Source organism: Melospiza georgiana, chromosome 23 (assembly GCF_028018845.1).
Source record: "Melospiza georgiana isolate bMelGeo1 chromosome 23, bMelGeo1.pri, whole genome shotgun sequence".
Classification (NCBI taxonomy): domain Eukaryota; kingdom Metazoa; phylum Chordata; class Aves; order Passeriformes; family Passerellidae; genus Melospiza; species Melospiza georgiana.
This window is the reverse complement of record NC_080452.1, coordinates 9,449,820-9,464,745: the sequence shown is the minus strand read 5'-3', so window position 1 is coordinate 9,464,745 and position 14,926 is coordinate 9,449,820. Positions and strand designations below refer to the sequence as shown.

Genomic DNA, 14,926 nt, shown 5'->3' with positions numbered 1-14,926 from the left:
ATTTCCTCCAACTGTTTTTCAAAATCCTAATGAAGGTTTCTTTGTAATGCTTACTACTGAGGCAAGGAAAAACCAAAGCAAACCTCACTGTGAGCCTGTTTCTCAGAGATGTTGCTGTGATTCTGTGATTCTGCACTCCTGGTGCAGCTTTTCAGGAGTAAATCTCACCTGAGAATAGAGGGTGCCTCCTAAATAACTGTGCCACACGGCAGGCACTGGGGAGGGAACCTGCTTTCCACTCGTCTTTCACCCTGTTGCCCCAGATAATGGATTTAGAAACGACAGCAAATATCCAGACAAGGAATCTAGTCCAGTCATTTCCCCTTCCTCCACCCCTCTTTCTTGGAAGGACAAGCTCCTGTCTCTGAGCTTCCCCTCTGCTGCCTGGGAGTGTGCATCAGGATGGAGGCACCAGAGCAGATTTTTGGATGTGGTTACAACAGGAATACAGAGCTGCCAAAAGCCCAGGGCATCAATAAGTGAAACTGCTGCCTCCAGTTGTGCTTTGTTCCATTTCACATTGGCCTCTACTCCAGCACAGGTCAGACACTTATCCCAGGGTTGATAGCTCCTGAATTATGCATGTGTGGAGCAGTTCAGAGGCTTCTCAACACCCCCTCTATTCCCTCTGCTCTGAGCTGTGGACACTGCAGGTTAAGTGCTCAGTTCCAGGAACCATCAGCCACTCATTTTCACACTCTCCTTCCTCGACAACTTCCACTGAACCATTTACAGTTCAATTTGTGAACGCTCCTTTTTGCTCTGACCCACACTCAAAGTACTTTCAATCCAATTTATTTTCATCCTGCCTGCAGAATTTCAAAGTTGTCTCACCAAAATCTGCAAGTCCTGGCTTACTTAAAGCACAAGGACTGCTGACAGAGGACGCTCCATCAGGACACTCACATTTCCTTTCCCTGTCACAAAAAGCACCTGATCTGTCCTGTGCTCTCTGATCAGTGAGTGACACAAAGGCAGAACACTCTCTGTCTTGGACAGAATGAGGTTTACAGCCTGGTTTCATCTGCAGTGAAATGGAAAAAGTGTTCCTGAAGCACACAAACTTCCCACACTCACCCCATCAGCATCGTGCTCTGCACTAGCAAGAAATAAAACCTTGATCATCACTTGCTGGGAAGAACTTGAGTGCATTCCACCTGGCTAGGGCAGGAAACAGCACTCACTGCCAGGCTGGGGGTTTTCCTCACCACATATTTCATTTCTCCTACACCAGCCTCAACCATCCACAAGATGCCACAAAAAAAAGTGTATCCATAAAGTAGCTAAGCCCAAGGTAACTGTCTTGCTGTCTAATAAAATTAAATAAATGAATTTTTCTCTAGGTACGGTGGAGATGAAGGATTTTCTCCCTCAGCCTGCAGCCATGCACAAGATGTGTCTTCCTCTGGAAGCTGGTTTCACATGGTGGCTTAGATTTTCCCACTTTGTATCTAGCACCATTTGAAATCAGTGTTCTAGGAGCAAGAATTACAGCGTGGGAGGAGACCAAGCACCTGCTCACTTCAGCAACATCCTCTGCTCCTCAAACCAGCCCCTTTTCCAAAGGTGATTTTTTTTGCCAGCCATCCACTTTGTAACATCATCTGATTTCTAGACACTTCTCCAACCACTGTATGCACCCTCCCAAGGCAGGGCCACACCAGCACAGCCTCCTGCTCCTGTACTTCTGCTCAATAAACAATGCATATGAGTTCAAGGTGTCCAGAGTAAAGTGATCCACAAGTTGCATGAAAACCAACGTGCTAGCTCTTGTACTTGACAGGCAGAGTATGTTTGATAGCCAAAAATTAGGATCAACCTTGAATTTACTGCCTCAGAGCAAAAGGATTTCCACCCTCTGCTTGGGGGCTCCATCACCACAGGATTCTCATTCCAGAGCTCTGCAAACACAGAAATTCCCCCCAACTATTTGACCTCAGCAGTCAGACACAGAAGTGCCTTCAGCAATCCCAGACTGGCTTGGGTTGGAAGGGACCTTAAAGATCATCCTGTTCCAACCTCCTGCCATGGGCATCACGAAGATGCCACCCAGCACACACATAACCCACTCCTTTTTCCAGAATCACTTTTCACACACACAGAACCCACTCCTTTTTCCAGAATCACTGTTCACACACACACAGAACCCACTCCTTTTTCCAGAATCACTTTTCACACACACAGAACCCACTCCTTTTTCCAGAATCACTTTTCACACACAAAGAACCCACTTCTTTTTCCAGAATCACTTTTCACACACACAGAACCCACTTCTTTTTCCAGAATCACTTCTCAGCACACACAGAACCCCCTCCTTTTTCCAGAATAATTTCCCAGTTTGCTGCTGGTCCCTCCCAGCAATATTTCATTTCTCCAGCCCTGCATCCCAACCCAGAATGAAGCTGAACTCTTTGTTTTGCCCTCCCTGCTGCCCAGCGTGTTCCCAGACATGGAAAAGCTGATCCCTGTGTGGATGAAGGTTTGATCAGAGCACTGAGTAGTCATCTCTAAAGAATGCATAGCTGTCATCTCCAAGAGGATCCTTCTCTGAGCCAGGAAAACGTCTCTTACACAGGCTGACCGATTTCTCTTGGTGTTCAGAGTCTCAGTTTTTGTCTAGCACCATTTGAAATCGGTTATGATGTAGGGGGAAAAGCAACAGTAATGGGAAAGTTCCTTCCCTCACCCCCCAGTCACAAACAAACACCATCCAGAGCACCACCCGGCCTCCCCACCACCACTGGCCTGCTGTTCTCTGACCTGGAGTTCCCCCACAGGCTGAACATCCTGCAGGATGAGGACAGCCAGCATCCCCTCAAGTGAGGATGGGATGCTTCCAGACACAGAGAAGCATCTCTTCAAACATAACTCAGCTTCTTCAACTCAAGCAAGCCAGGGCCTGGGTGTGACAACACAGCCACCCAACCTTCTGACCACTTCTACTCCATGTGCTGTTTGTTTGCCTTAACCTGTTCTTTACACAGATTTATTTTTTTTCCTTCTGAATAAAATTGTGTGCTCTATGCTCCTGGGCTCTGTCTCAGGTAGAGAGATCACCTGGTTCCCTGCTGGACAACACCTAAGTGCTGCAAGTCTCTTCATTTCAGCCCCCAGCTCCATTCTCACCACCCTCAGAAGTATTCGGATTCAGAGAATCAGAATGGTTTGGTTTGGAAGGGACCTTAAAATCATCCAGCTCCAACCCTGCTATGGGCAGGGCTTAATTTATACTGATTTTAAGTGTGACACTGAAAACCCACCAACCACAGTCACTCCACATTATTTAACCCTAAACCACACAACTCTGGACCTGTTTTGTTACTCCCAATGCCCTGTCACCAGTAGATGGCAACAACTCATTTTTATTCCATGCAGCTTTCCCTTAGCAGAGTTCACCTCCCTTTAATTATCAGTTCCAGACTCCAAAGGAAATAATTCATGCAGCACTGAGTTTTAGAAAAACAGCACAGGACTCATGACAATTAGACCCAATTAATTTGTAGTGTTTAAGTCAGATTCACAGAAGCACAGAGCAGAATCCCAGAACGGTTTGGGTTGGAAAGGAGATAAAAGAATATCCCATTGCCAGAAACTTTGCTTATCCCCTCAATGCTCACTGCAATCCCAAACTCCACAGTGTAAAGTTGTGCAGTCTGGCATCATTTGCACACAACTCACTCTGAGTATCTCAACCACAAACTGCAATGAAATCCAGCATATGAAGTTATTTTTTCTATTCCGCCCTCTGAAAGGCTTCACTCTATCAGCAGCTGACTCCACAGCAGTTCAGCACATTTCAAGTGTGAACCTCACACAATTCCTAAATCCACTCTCCTTCACAGGTCACCTAAACCCACCAGAGCTCTATTCTCTAAGGATTGCATTTGTCACACGCTGGACAAAAGGGCCAAAACACCCTCTGGGCTCTGCCTCAAGTGCTCCACCAGAACAGCCCCAATTTCCTCTTCTCCATCAACTTCTCACCAATTTTTTCAGGAGTAAAATTTTGGAGGTTCTGGGAAATTCTCTGCAATTCTAAAAGGAAACCCCAAAAGGTGCTCAGCAAGTCAAACCCCATCCCCTACACTACCACTGAGTAATTCTGTGTACAAACTGCAAACTTCAATCTCAGCAGTTTCCACCTGATATTTGGGACATGAAAAATCATCTGGATAACGATGACAGAAGAGCTGCTCAACACAATGATGAATGAAAGACAAACACTTACTGCTAAATAATTTAACATTTTTATTTGGAATATTACAAATTATGGCCAATCTTTACATCCAGAAAGAGCAAAAACACAGCCACTTTTTACAGTGATTTCACTTCCCAATCAAGAACATTCCAGTGTATTTCAGCACATTGCAGATGCCACACAAAGCAAGCTGAGCTCCTGACCAGCACCACACTCAGCCCCAGTCACACATCCCAGTGTTTACAAACAACTCTCAAGCTGAGCTATCAGCCAGGCCACTAACAGCAAATCCTTCTGCAGAGCCAAAGCCCCTTTCTAACAACCACGGCCTATTATGAGCTCCAACAATGCAACTGCTGGGATTGTCCCAAAAAGCCCTATCAAGCCCCAAACAGTTCTGTGCCACTCCAACAATCTGTTGATGACAGGGAGAGCAGTGCCAAGCAGCCACAGACAAGCCAGAGCACTTCCAATGCTGCCTCAGGCATCTCAAGTGAGGCTATTTGGATTTTCTGTGAAAATCAGAAGCTGTCTGGATGCTGATAGTGAGATTCATGGAGCTAAAACCTGTTCTAGTTAAGATATGGGGTTTGCTGAGGAATTAGAAGTAGCAGTGACTCTAAACTAATGGCAAACACAGTGGTGGGGGCTCCTGGAGTGAGAATCTGGACTAAAGCATTTGCTGAACAAGCACCAAGCAGCAAACAAGAGACCACCACATCTACCAGCACTCACACAACTGGACTGGCCTGGTTTTCCTTTAACATGAAAAGCGAGCGACAGGGAAAAGCTTCTGCTTCTAAACAGGAATCTGATGCTAAATCCAGCTTTTCAGAGCTTGATTTAACATCCCAGTCTGCAGCCAGAGGTTAGAAATGTGAATATGTGACTTCAAGTAAAAAAGCAAGGGAGGTGGATCACACAGCACCTGTTTCTACCCCTGAAAGCAACAGAAGATCTCCCGACCTGACATCAAGGCTCACTAAAATGGAGCACCCTAAGGAACTTCCACTGTGCTCATGACAGGACACAGCCACCACTGAGCTCTCAGCAGTTCCTTTGATTAGGGATCTCCTGTCAACAGGCAGGGGGTGCCTTTGCTACAGAATCCTTCCATTTTCAGGCCCAACAAATCCACTGCAGTCTTTGGGAGATTAAAGCAAAGAATCAGAAATATATATATATATATATAGCTTTTTTCCTTCTCAGAAGCAAAGGAAAAGCTATAAAACTCTGATTTCAAGGCACATTCAATTCATTATATATACAACAACCAACTTTGGCAGACAAAGAGGTAGAGTATATAAGATCTTAATTTTGATAGTTTCCAAAAGACATTGCCTTCAATGGCACCAGACTCTCCGGGGAATGAGCAACAAAGGAAACCCCAGAACCATTTACACCACCTCTGCTGCAAAGAGGGATGGGAAGGACAGCCAGGTTTGAGTGAGCAGAGCTCTACAGGACACAGGAAAATATTGGACATCTTCTGCAAGCCAAGAGGTGGCACTGAAGGCAGCAGGGAGCAGCAGCTGGCACTGGGACATTGCAGCACTCCCACAGACCCTGGCATGCTACAGGTACTTCCTTTCCCCCAGCTGACGGGCACAGGAGGGCAGGGAGGGCAAAGCAGGCTCTGTGCTAGCTAGATGCACACACACTCCTTATCCTATCAAGCATCTCCTCCTGCAGTTCAGCAGCACAAGGGACTCGTGGGCAGCCCCTCAGTGCAAGGGAATCAATCCTTGTCCAGCTCTGCCAGGGACATCCCCCTGCCAGGTCCCTCCCACCCCAGCAAGGGCAGTCATGCTTTACACATCTTATATTCGGCAGAACTGGGAGTGCTGTCCCGTTTCCTACAAACAAAAAAACACGTCAGATCAGAGGATTTTACATTGCAAGAGGTTTTACATTTACACTGAAAGCACATCCTTAGTTTTGGCATTAAAGCTGCAGGTGAAGTCACAAACTGGGTCAGTCTTTAGCCTCTCTTTACCAACTGCTGGACTGAGGAGATTTTAGCTTCATTCAGCTCCTGAACTGTCAGCAATGACCCAGGGAGCAGCAGAGCCTTTGATCCAAAGGGATCACTCCCAGTGATGACTGGTATTACCAAAAACTAACACCAGAACAGTTACAGGATTCCCATAACTCCACCAGGTGCACCCTGGAATTCATTTTAATTACAGTGTGTTGTTTAGTATTTATTTTCTAACCAAAAATGAAATATTAGTTAGTGTGGATTTTGATTCTGCAGTCCACTAACAGCAACTTTACAATACTTAAATACACAAGAATTCAAATTCACAATGATATTCTTATATATGTCCCAAGTTCTTGAATAATTCCTGTTTTGCCAAACCTCAGTGCTATTGCTCCAAGGCTCTAAGGAGTTCCTTATTCCATAAGAAAACCTCCAGAATTCCCAGTGTTTTGACACACCAGACCAGTAATTTCTCTTATCATGTGTAAAGGTAAGATTGGAATGAAGAATTCTATCTTCTGATTCATTTTTTCTCTCCAAAAATCAACCCAGAAAACAGATCCTATCTTAATTAGAAACATCATTCTTCAGAGTGAAGATTATATTCCTTAATCTATACATTATTTTGGAATAAACTCCAAGCTTTATGTTCATATAAAAACTCACCAATAGTACTGAAAATTCACCTGTCCTTTACAAGTCAATAAAATCAAGACTATGCACATGAAAAGACTTTTGCATTAAGCTGGAATAAGAGAACCCATCACCTCCTCAGAATCTGTGCAAAGGAGAAAAGCAACAAAAAAAAGAAGATGCTGATTTAAAAAAATATTTGTAGTTCCAGCTCTGTTGAGATAGGAATGCCACAATACTGGCAAGGAAAAGTAAAACTGAGCTGTCCTGTCTGCAAACTGCTCAGTTCAAACAAGGCTGGAAGAGACAGATTTTGGAAGAGCCCATTTGACCCTACACAAGTGCAGGAGGAACCCCAACATTCATCACATGCATCTCACTGGAGTGAGGTTAAAATACAGGAGAGGACATCAGCTTCAAAGCAACTGAATTTTGATTCTTTTCAGGGCTACAGAACTCTGGATTTGAAAAAGAAATCACCTTTTCATAGGAAGGTTTCAAAAGTTCCTTGTTAGACCCTTCATTAATCCTCTTCTAGAAAGCAAAAATGCAGATGAATCAGTAATTGTGAGATGTGATCTGGTTTTCTCTGAAGGGATGCACAACTACCTTTAGAGTTGCAGTGCCCAAAGGTGGTTCCAGCTTCTAATTACAGGGAATTAAACTATTAGCTAGGAAAAGTAACTCACCACTGGGATGGGTGCAGACATTCTTCTGAGTATTGTAGGCAATATGCTACTCATTCTTCAAACACAACACCAAGAAATGTGATTTAAATCATAGGAAGCTTTTAGTGACACTGCTAAATGATAAATCTCTATATTATATCCTGTTCTCCCCAAATGAATGAAAAGTTAAGAGATTCTTTCCTACAGGAAGCCAAGGTTCCCAGCTAGATGGATTCCACACTCCTGAAATTCCAAGCAAAGCACAATAAAAAAAGACACTTAATCTGCATTGCAAAAAGTCCAAATGAAGTGGAAAGTTATACCTTTTCATTAATTCATTTGTGCAGTTTCTTCCATCTCAGCTGGGACATTAGTTTTTAAAATACAAATTTCCTTGCAACTCTCATCAACTGTGTACGAGCTGAACAGCAGAAAGGGAGAAAGGTCTAATTGAATGTCCCACCCAAGGGCATTTCACACACAAAGAAACAGAGGCCAAGGAAAGATCTGCTGCCATTTGGAGGCTACAAACTGCAAGGATCAGGGCTGGAAGCACAACAACAAAGGCTCAGCTGCATCAGGAACTCAGAACACTAAACAGGGAGATGGAGGCTTTCATAAAAGGAGATTAGATCAGGGTTTTCAGACAAGAAAGAGCTTTAGCAGTCAGATGTTCAGAGAGGAAGATGAAGGGAAGCACTAGGCACAATAAGGCTTTTCATGCTGTCAGATAGTCAGGAATGTCACAGAGTTTAATTTTTGATGATGCTGCTTTAGATCCCTCCTGCTTTCTATGGAAGTCTCCCCACGGGTGAAGGCAGCAAGTGCTGCCCTGAACTCCAAGAGCTCTTCTGGCCCATCCAGGCTGCAGAATACCCAAGTACTGAACAAAAGCAGCGGCTCAAAAGCACCAAATTGCTCAGAGCACACTCTGGCCCTTGGATTGATACTCCACTGCTCATTTTAAGGCTAAAACCTCACTGGATATAAACCCCCTCCAGGGCTCTCCAAGTCCTCTGTGTGGACTTCATTACAAATATGAACCACAGGAATATTCCCTCTGGTTTGCTTCATTTAAAGCATCCCTCCCTTTGTGTCATGTACTCCAGATAAATCCCAACAGATTCTGGAAAAAGACAACACTGATGAGATGCTCATCCTGACATTCCATGTGTACCACCTAACCTGCTCTGGACTGTCAGTGTTTTGCATTTTACAAAATATTTTCCTGACAAAAAGTTTTTTTCCAGAAGATAAAATCAGACATCACAGCAAAAAGCAATGCACAAAGAGGAATTTAAATCTCCTGTCTCTCCATGAAAAACCACACATAAACCCCAGTTGTTTTGAAGATAAACTTTAAAACACCCTACATGTCTCATCAAAAACAGAACACTAATTGCTTGTGCACAAATCTAGCATTTTACACTTGATTTTGCAAGTCTTTAACATAGGGACACCAACATTAGGGCTGAAGGAGGAGAATAAAAACCTGAAAACCTTCTGGCAGCACAAGCCCATAGAACCAAGACTCCCCCTGGCTTTAGGAGATAAACTGATATGTTTGAAGCAGATGGACAAAATACTTTCCTTGGCAAGTGGACACTGCCAAACACAGGCTTGAGAACAGGGCTTTTCCTTCCTTGAAATTAGTGCAAGTGTTAATTAGCAGCTTAGCTGAACAGCAGATCCAAAACCAAAGACAAATTCATGGTTAGGCTTTAGCTCCCATCAGCTGCTGGGAGGAGCTCACACAAAAATCAGACATTTGAAAAAGAAAGGGCACACAAAGCTCAAGAAACTTAAACATCAGCACAGCTTTGGCTCAGTCATTTGGAAACTTGCAGGATTAACAAAAAGGAAGTTTACTCACCCATTCTGTGAGAAGAATTTCTTGTAGATCCAGAAGGCTGCCAGGAGCACCACAGCTACCACAATCACTTTAGGAAGAAGTAAAAAAAAAAGCACCTTAGAGTGATAAAGATCATGTCCAGCTCACAAAAAAGCAACAAAACTTTTACAGAAATAGCCTTGTTTTCATCTACAGGTCTATCCCACCTCTACCCCCCTAAAAAAACCCCACAGCCCAACTTATTTATGGAATGAGCCATGTAAATGAAATATTTGATTCTTCAAGATAGCTCAGCTCAGAACCAGTGACCACCAAGACCCCACCAGCTCAGAAACTAAGACAGGAATGACGAAACCCCAGTGTTACTTCTTACAGGTTTGTACAAATCTGGATAACAAAGGCAAGGATAGAGGATGGACTGAACATTTCTGTTCACTGGCAGAGTTATTTACTCACACCTCCAGTAAACCCAAGCTCTGACATTTAACTATGTGGCCAAGTTTTTGCAAACTGCCTTTGAAATGTGAGCTCACCACATGAGAAAATACACATTTCACACTAAATTAAACTGTAAGAGCTAAGCAATCTTTCTTTGAATCATGCAGCTTTAACTAGAACTCCAAAATCACCCTATTGCAGTCCCAGGTGATTGGAATCAAAAATGGGCTTTCACATAAAAAACAGAATTTGTATCGTATTTTTTTAGGGTTTTAGAAAATACTTACCACAGATGATGGCTATAATATATCCACCTGAAAACAGAAGGAATCAGTATCACAAGAGGAACACAGATGCATCTTGCTCAAATATTATTATAAAAATATTCATAGAGCTATTTCAAGTCAAGTACTTCTATCAACACAATCTTTGAGGCAGACTAATTTAAATAACAATATTTAACTTAGAACATGAATATTTTAATTAATTTTAGCAAACCCGATTTTTCCCATTAAAATAAAGAAGGAAGCTGCATTAAATCATTTCTCCTGAATACAAAAGGACTGTTTTCTGAGCTGTGTTTTCATCCTAGTGGAGATTTTGCAGCCCATACTTACTGAGCTGGCAGGTTGGCACAGCTGGCACCCACTGGTTGTTCCCAATGTACTGAATCCGAGCCTGCCCATTCAAGGTGTACCCCGGGTAACAGTCAAAGGTAATGAAATCCCCCACAGAGTAGGAAGGTTTTTGTCCATCTATCACCCTCCCATTACTTATGACTGGTGTGGAACCAGAACCTTCAGACTCACCTGGAAAGAAAAGGGGGGAAAAAATAATAATAAATGTGTTTCTACATCAGAGATAAAAATCTTGTCAGTCTGCTCCCGATTTTAGCAATTTTACTCGCAGGCACAGTGCTCCTTTTGCACAGGCGGGTTTGTCTGGGATCAGGACCCCCATACTTACTGAGCTGGCAGGTTGGCACAGCTGGCACCCACTGGTTGTTCCCAATGTACTGAATCCGAGCCTCGCCATGCAAGGTGTACCCCGGGTAACATTCAATGGTAATGAAATCCCCCACAGAGTAGGAAGGTTTTTGTCCTTCTATCACTCTCCCATGACTTATGACTGGTGTGGAACCAGAACCTTCAGACTCACCTGGAAAGAAAAGGGGGGAGAAAAAAAAATGTATTACTAGATCAGATATTTAAAACTTGTCAGTCTGCTCCTGATTTTAGCAATTTTACTCACAGGAACAGTGCTGTAAAGCACCCCAGGAACTCTGTTCTTGACAGGTCACTGTCATCTCTGCAGAGCCATCAGGGAAGGAGCAGCCAGCATTGCACCTGATCTGCACAGCCTCTCCTTTTGCATAGGCACCTTTGGCTGGAATCAGGGCCCCATTGGGGATCTTTGGAGCAAGACACATCTCTGGAGTAACTAATACAGGAATTTAAAACAAGTTCAGTGAGAATAAAGTTTATTTCACAACTCAGTAACTCATTCCACAAACACAAGTTGCCTTCATGTAAGAAAAATAGCTCAGCACATGTCCGAAGTTCAGCTTTACCCCAATTTTAAGTACAAATATTCCCCTTAGAAAACTTAAACATCACTGTAGACATTCATTAGGGTAATACAATCCTGTGACATGGCAGCTCAGAAATCCTTACTGGTTCATTATTTCTCTGCGCTCTAAAATAATTTCTAGAAAGTAGGAGCTGAAGAACTGCATAAAAAACCACACACACAAAGATTTCCACTACTCCAGAAGGATACTACAGCTTTCCTCACTGTGCATACTCCTAATTCCCTCTATCAAATATTTTCTCCTGCCTTCACCCATGACATCACTACAACACCAGGATGCTCTATTTTAGCTAACAAAAGAAAAGGGAATATTACAGAAAGTCTTACTTTTCTCACAGGTTGGTTGTGGAGGAACCCAGATGTTATCTGCTTCACAGGTAATTACCTGTGCTCCAACCATGAAATAGCCTTGATTACACTCAAACACAACTGAGTCCTTGTATCTGTAGGGAAGTCCAAATCCAGACATTTTTCTCCCATTTTCAACTCTGGGGTCTTCACATTTGACCACTGAAAGAGGTGAAACATTTGTTAACACAAACATGCATTAATAAATGAAAACAAAGGTTGGACACATTTGTTAACACAAACATTTGTTACCAATGAAAACAAAGCTTGGAAACATCTGTTAATACAAACATTGCACCAAACACAACATCCTTTTCCTTACGTGCCAATTTCCACAAGTTGTTTTGGAGAAGCTTTGTAGAAATTGATTCCTGCACTTCCATAGTGGCTGTTTTTAGGAACAGGCTTCTTCCTTAGCTTTTTACAAGTCTTATCCAGCCCCCACATCCTTGCCCTTGACATAATTTTTCTGCAGGATTTGTGATCTCCCAGTTCCCTCACTTTGGCCTTGCCACTTCTACCAACAAGACACTCAATTTTTTTAGGTATTTTTCAAGCTTTAACTTAAATTTTAGCAATATTCTATTCATAACCCATCCATATCCACCATGATGATGTAATCTCACTGGAACTGTACCAAACTTTGTACCACAGCATTTGTTCCTTCTTTCCTAGAGGCAAAGTCCATTCTCCCCACCCCACTTCCAAGGAAAGGGCCAGACACTGTAAAAAAATAAAAATAAAAATTCCAACAACCTCGACATTCTGGAGGTGGCCCACTCCAAACTCCATTTGAGTGTGCATCAGATGTGCAGTAAATGGTGTCTGAGCCAATGAGGGAGAAGGGATCACTGCCCTTGGGGACATCCAGGCACCTGTAGGTCACTGAGCTCTGGTACACGTAGCTGCCTCTCTCCTCGTACTCCCCGTTGGCTATTTTGGGAGGTGGCTCACAAGGAATTACTGGAAATAAAGCACAAAAATTGCTCAGATTGGTTTTGCTCGGTTAGCTGGTTCACCTCAAAGAGCAAACCTTGGGTTTTCAGTCATTTCCCAGAAAATCTGACACAGCCACTCGAAGTCAAGCTACAGAACCTCAGCTTCAACAAGAGGTTGATTTTAATATGAGATAATAATATGAGATAATATGATTTTAATAGGAGATAATTACCACCAAAACTGACATTTTTCAGTGGTCAATCATCAGGCATTACCCAAGTAGTTAAGGAAAAAGTCATCCCTGCTTTCCCATCATTTTTTATACTGGAAAGTTGGTGGCACAGCTGTTTGTAAGTGAACTACCCCATCAGAACAGAAAATCAAACACAGCAGTAATTTACTTACTTTCACAGTAAGGCAGCGTTCCACTCCAGTCAACACCTCCATTCTTGATATCACAGGAAATCTCTTCCTTACCTATTAATCTGTATCTAGACAGGTAAAAATTTTGAAGAAGTGAAATTTAAATTTCTGATTTCCCCAACAAGCACCAAAAAATTGGTTTTTATCAATAATTCTGTTCTGTGATTACAGGGACATAACACAACAAGGTTTTGTTGTAATGAGAACAGAATCTTGCTTATTTTGCTGACAGTCTCACTTTGAAAACAAAACAGAAACAAAAGAGAAATCACTAAGGAACTGTGGAAGTCTTATAATTTTTAGAAATATCCTCTAATATTAAAGTCCTAAAATTACTGATACTCAAGGAAAAGATAAAAAAAACCTCCTTAGTGTTGTTGACTTAATTATTCAATAATGAAGGATGATGAATATATATCTACCCCCTCTGCCACAGGAGCATTAGAAGTCACCAGAGGTAACACTGCAGTTCTGCAGAATCTCACTAAAAAACTTAGGGTTGATGCAAAGAGTAATTAAACCACGGAATCAAATTAAATTTTGCTGTAATTTCATTTGCTACAGGTAGAATTCAGACTTCAGGTCAGAACTGGAACAGAAAATTTGGGTTTATTTCAAATCTGGTGTAAACATAAAAAAAAAAAAAAAAAGAATCATAAACTTCACCAAAACACTTACCCTTCATTACAACGAAATGTCAATTTTGAACCAAATGTAAGATCTCTTGCATCAAAATAACCATTTTCCAAGGGTCCTGGGTATTTACATTTTCTTGCTGGGGGAAGGGGTGGGGAAGAAAAAGAAAATAAAAAATTCTACATTTTTGTAGTTACATACAAAGACAAAATCTTTAGCACTTATTGCTCTTACCCACACCAGCGTTTTCCAAGCTTCATTTAAAATATGGCAAAACCCTAATTCCCACTTGAAAAGCCACTGAAACTGGTAAATATCAACAGGAAAAAAGGGGTACAAAAACTTACCTGTACAGAAAACGCTTGTTTGTGACCACTGCAAGTTATTACCACATGTCCAGGTCAGCAACTTCCCCGGGACCCTAATGTATCCTGGCCGGCAGGTGAAGGAGATTTTGGTCCCAGGTGGAAAATCTTGGAGCTCCCTGGAGCCCTCATCGAGCTCTGCATTCTGCTGCCGATCTGGCTTGGGACACGAGCCTGGGAGAGGAGGGAAAAAACAACACATCACCTTAGCGACAAGAAGAGAAACACACCGAGGTGTAACAGCACAGGAGACAGAATCATTCAAGAGCTCTTAAGGATATATGTAAGTCGTTCCCAATTTTTTAATTTAGGTTTTAACTGCGTGCAGCGTCCTATACGTGTATAGGGTTGCTCATTGTTTCCTCAAGTTCTTTAGTCATTCTACCCAGACAATGCACTTCCTTCCAGATCCTGTTTTCAGATTTTTGTCTGTTTGCCTTTATTTTGTAGTTAAACACACGACTTCACTCACTGTACACCCATTTCTTTTGCTGCATGAAAAACAAACAAGCCAGCCCCACTCACGGAGCTCATTGTCCCTTCTTAGGGAAAAGGAAAGCGGGTGTAAGGGACAGAAAGCCGAGTTTAGAACCCGCTCCAAGGGCAGGCTGGAGGGAGGCTCAGCGGCAGGTGTCCCTGCCCAGGGCACGGTGGAACGGGACGCGCTTGGAGGTCTCCCCGCACCCGAACAATGCCACAATTCCCTCGATTCAAACCCGCCCAAACCCTCGGGGCTGCACCATCGCCCTTAGAGCCATTCCCTTCCTTCCTGCCAGCCTCGCCCCCCGGCAGGCCCTCAGGGCACCCTCGGCACCGCGGGGACCGGAGCGGGAGCAGGGCACGGGCACCATC

At 43.0% G+C, this 14,926-nt stretch overlaps 1 protein-coding gene across 1 annotated transcript in view; it reads right to left on the bottom strand.

The window, feature by feature from the left end:
* Window positions 1–14,926, bottom strand: part of CR1 (complement C3b/C4b receptor 1 (Knops blood group)) — a 64,199-nt gene that overhangs the window by 12,563 nt on the left and 36,710 nt on the right. The window contains exons 51-60 of the mRNA XM_058040035.1: window positions 14,057–14,248; window positions 13,752–13,848; window positions 13,056–13,141; window positions 12,468–12,674; window positions 11,691–11,873; window positions 11,025–11,213; window positions 10,740–10,931; window positions 10,391–10,582; window positions 10,061–10,087; window positions 9,357–9,423 (exon numbers count right to left, since the gene is read on the bottom strand). Coding sequence (XP_057896018.1) covers window positions 9,357–9,423; window positions 10,061–10,087; window positions 10,391–10,582; window positions 10,740–10,931; window positions 11,025–11,213; window positions 11,691–11,873; window positions 12,468–12,674; window positions 13,056–13,141; window positions 13,752–13,848; window positions 14,057–14,248 — 1,432 coding nt within the window. The remainder of the gene's footprint in view (window positions 1–9,356; window positions 9,424–10,060; window positions 10,088–10,390; window positions 10,583–10,739; window positions 10,932–11,024; window positions 11,214–11,690; window positions 11,874–12,467; window positions 12,675–13,055; window positions 13,142–13,751; window positions 13,849–14,056; window positions 14,249–14,926) is intronic.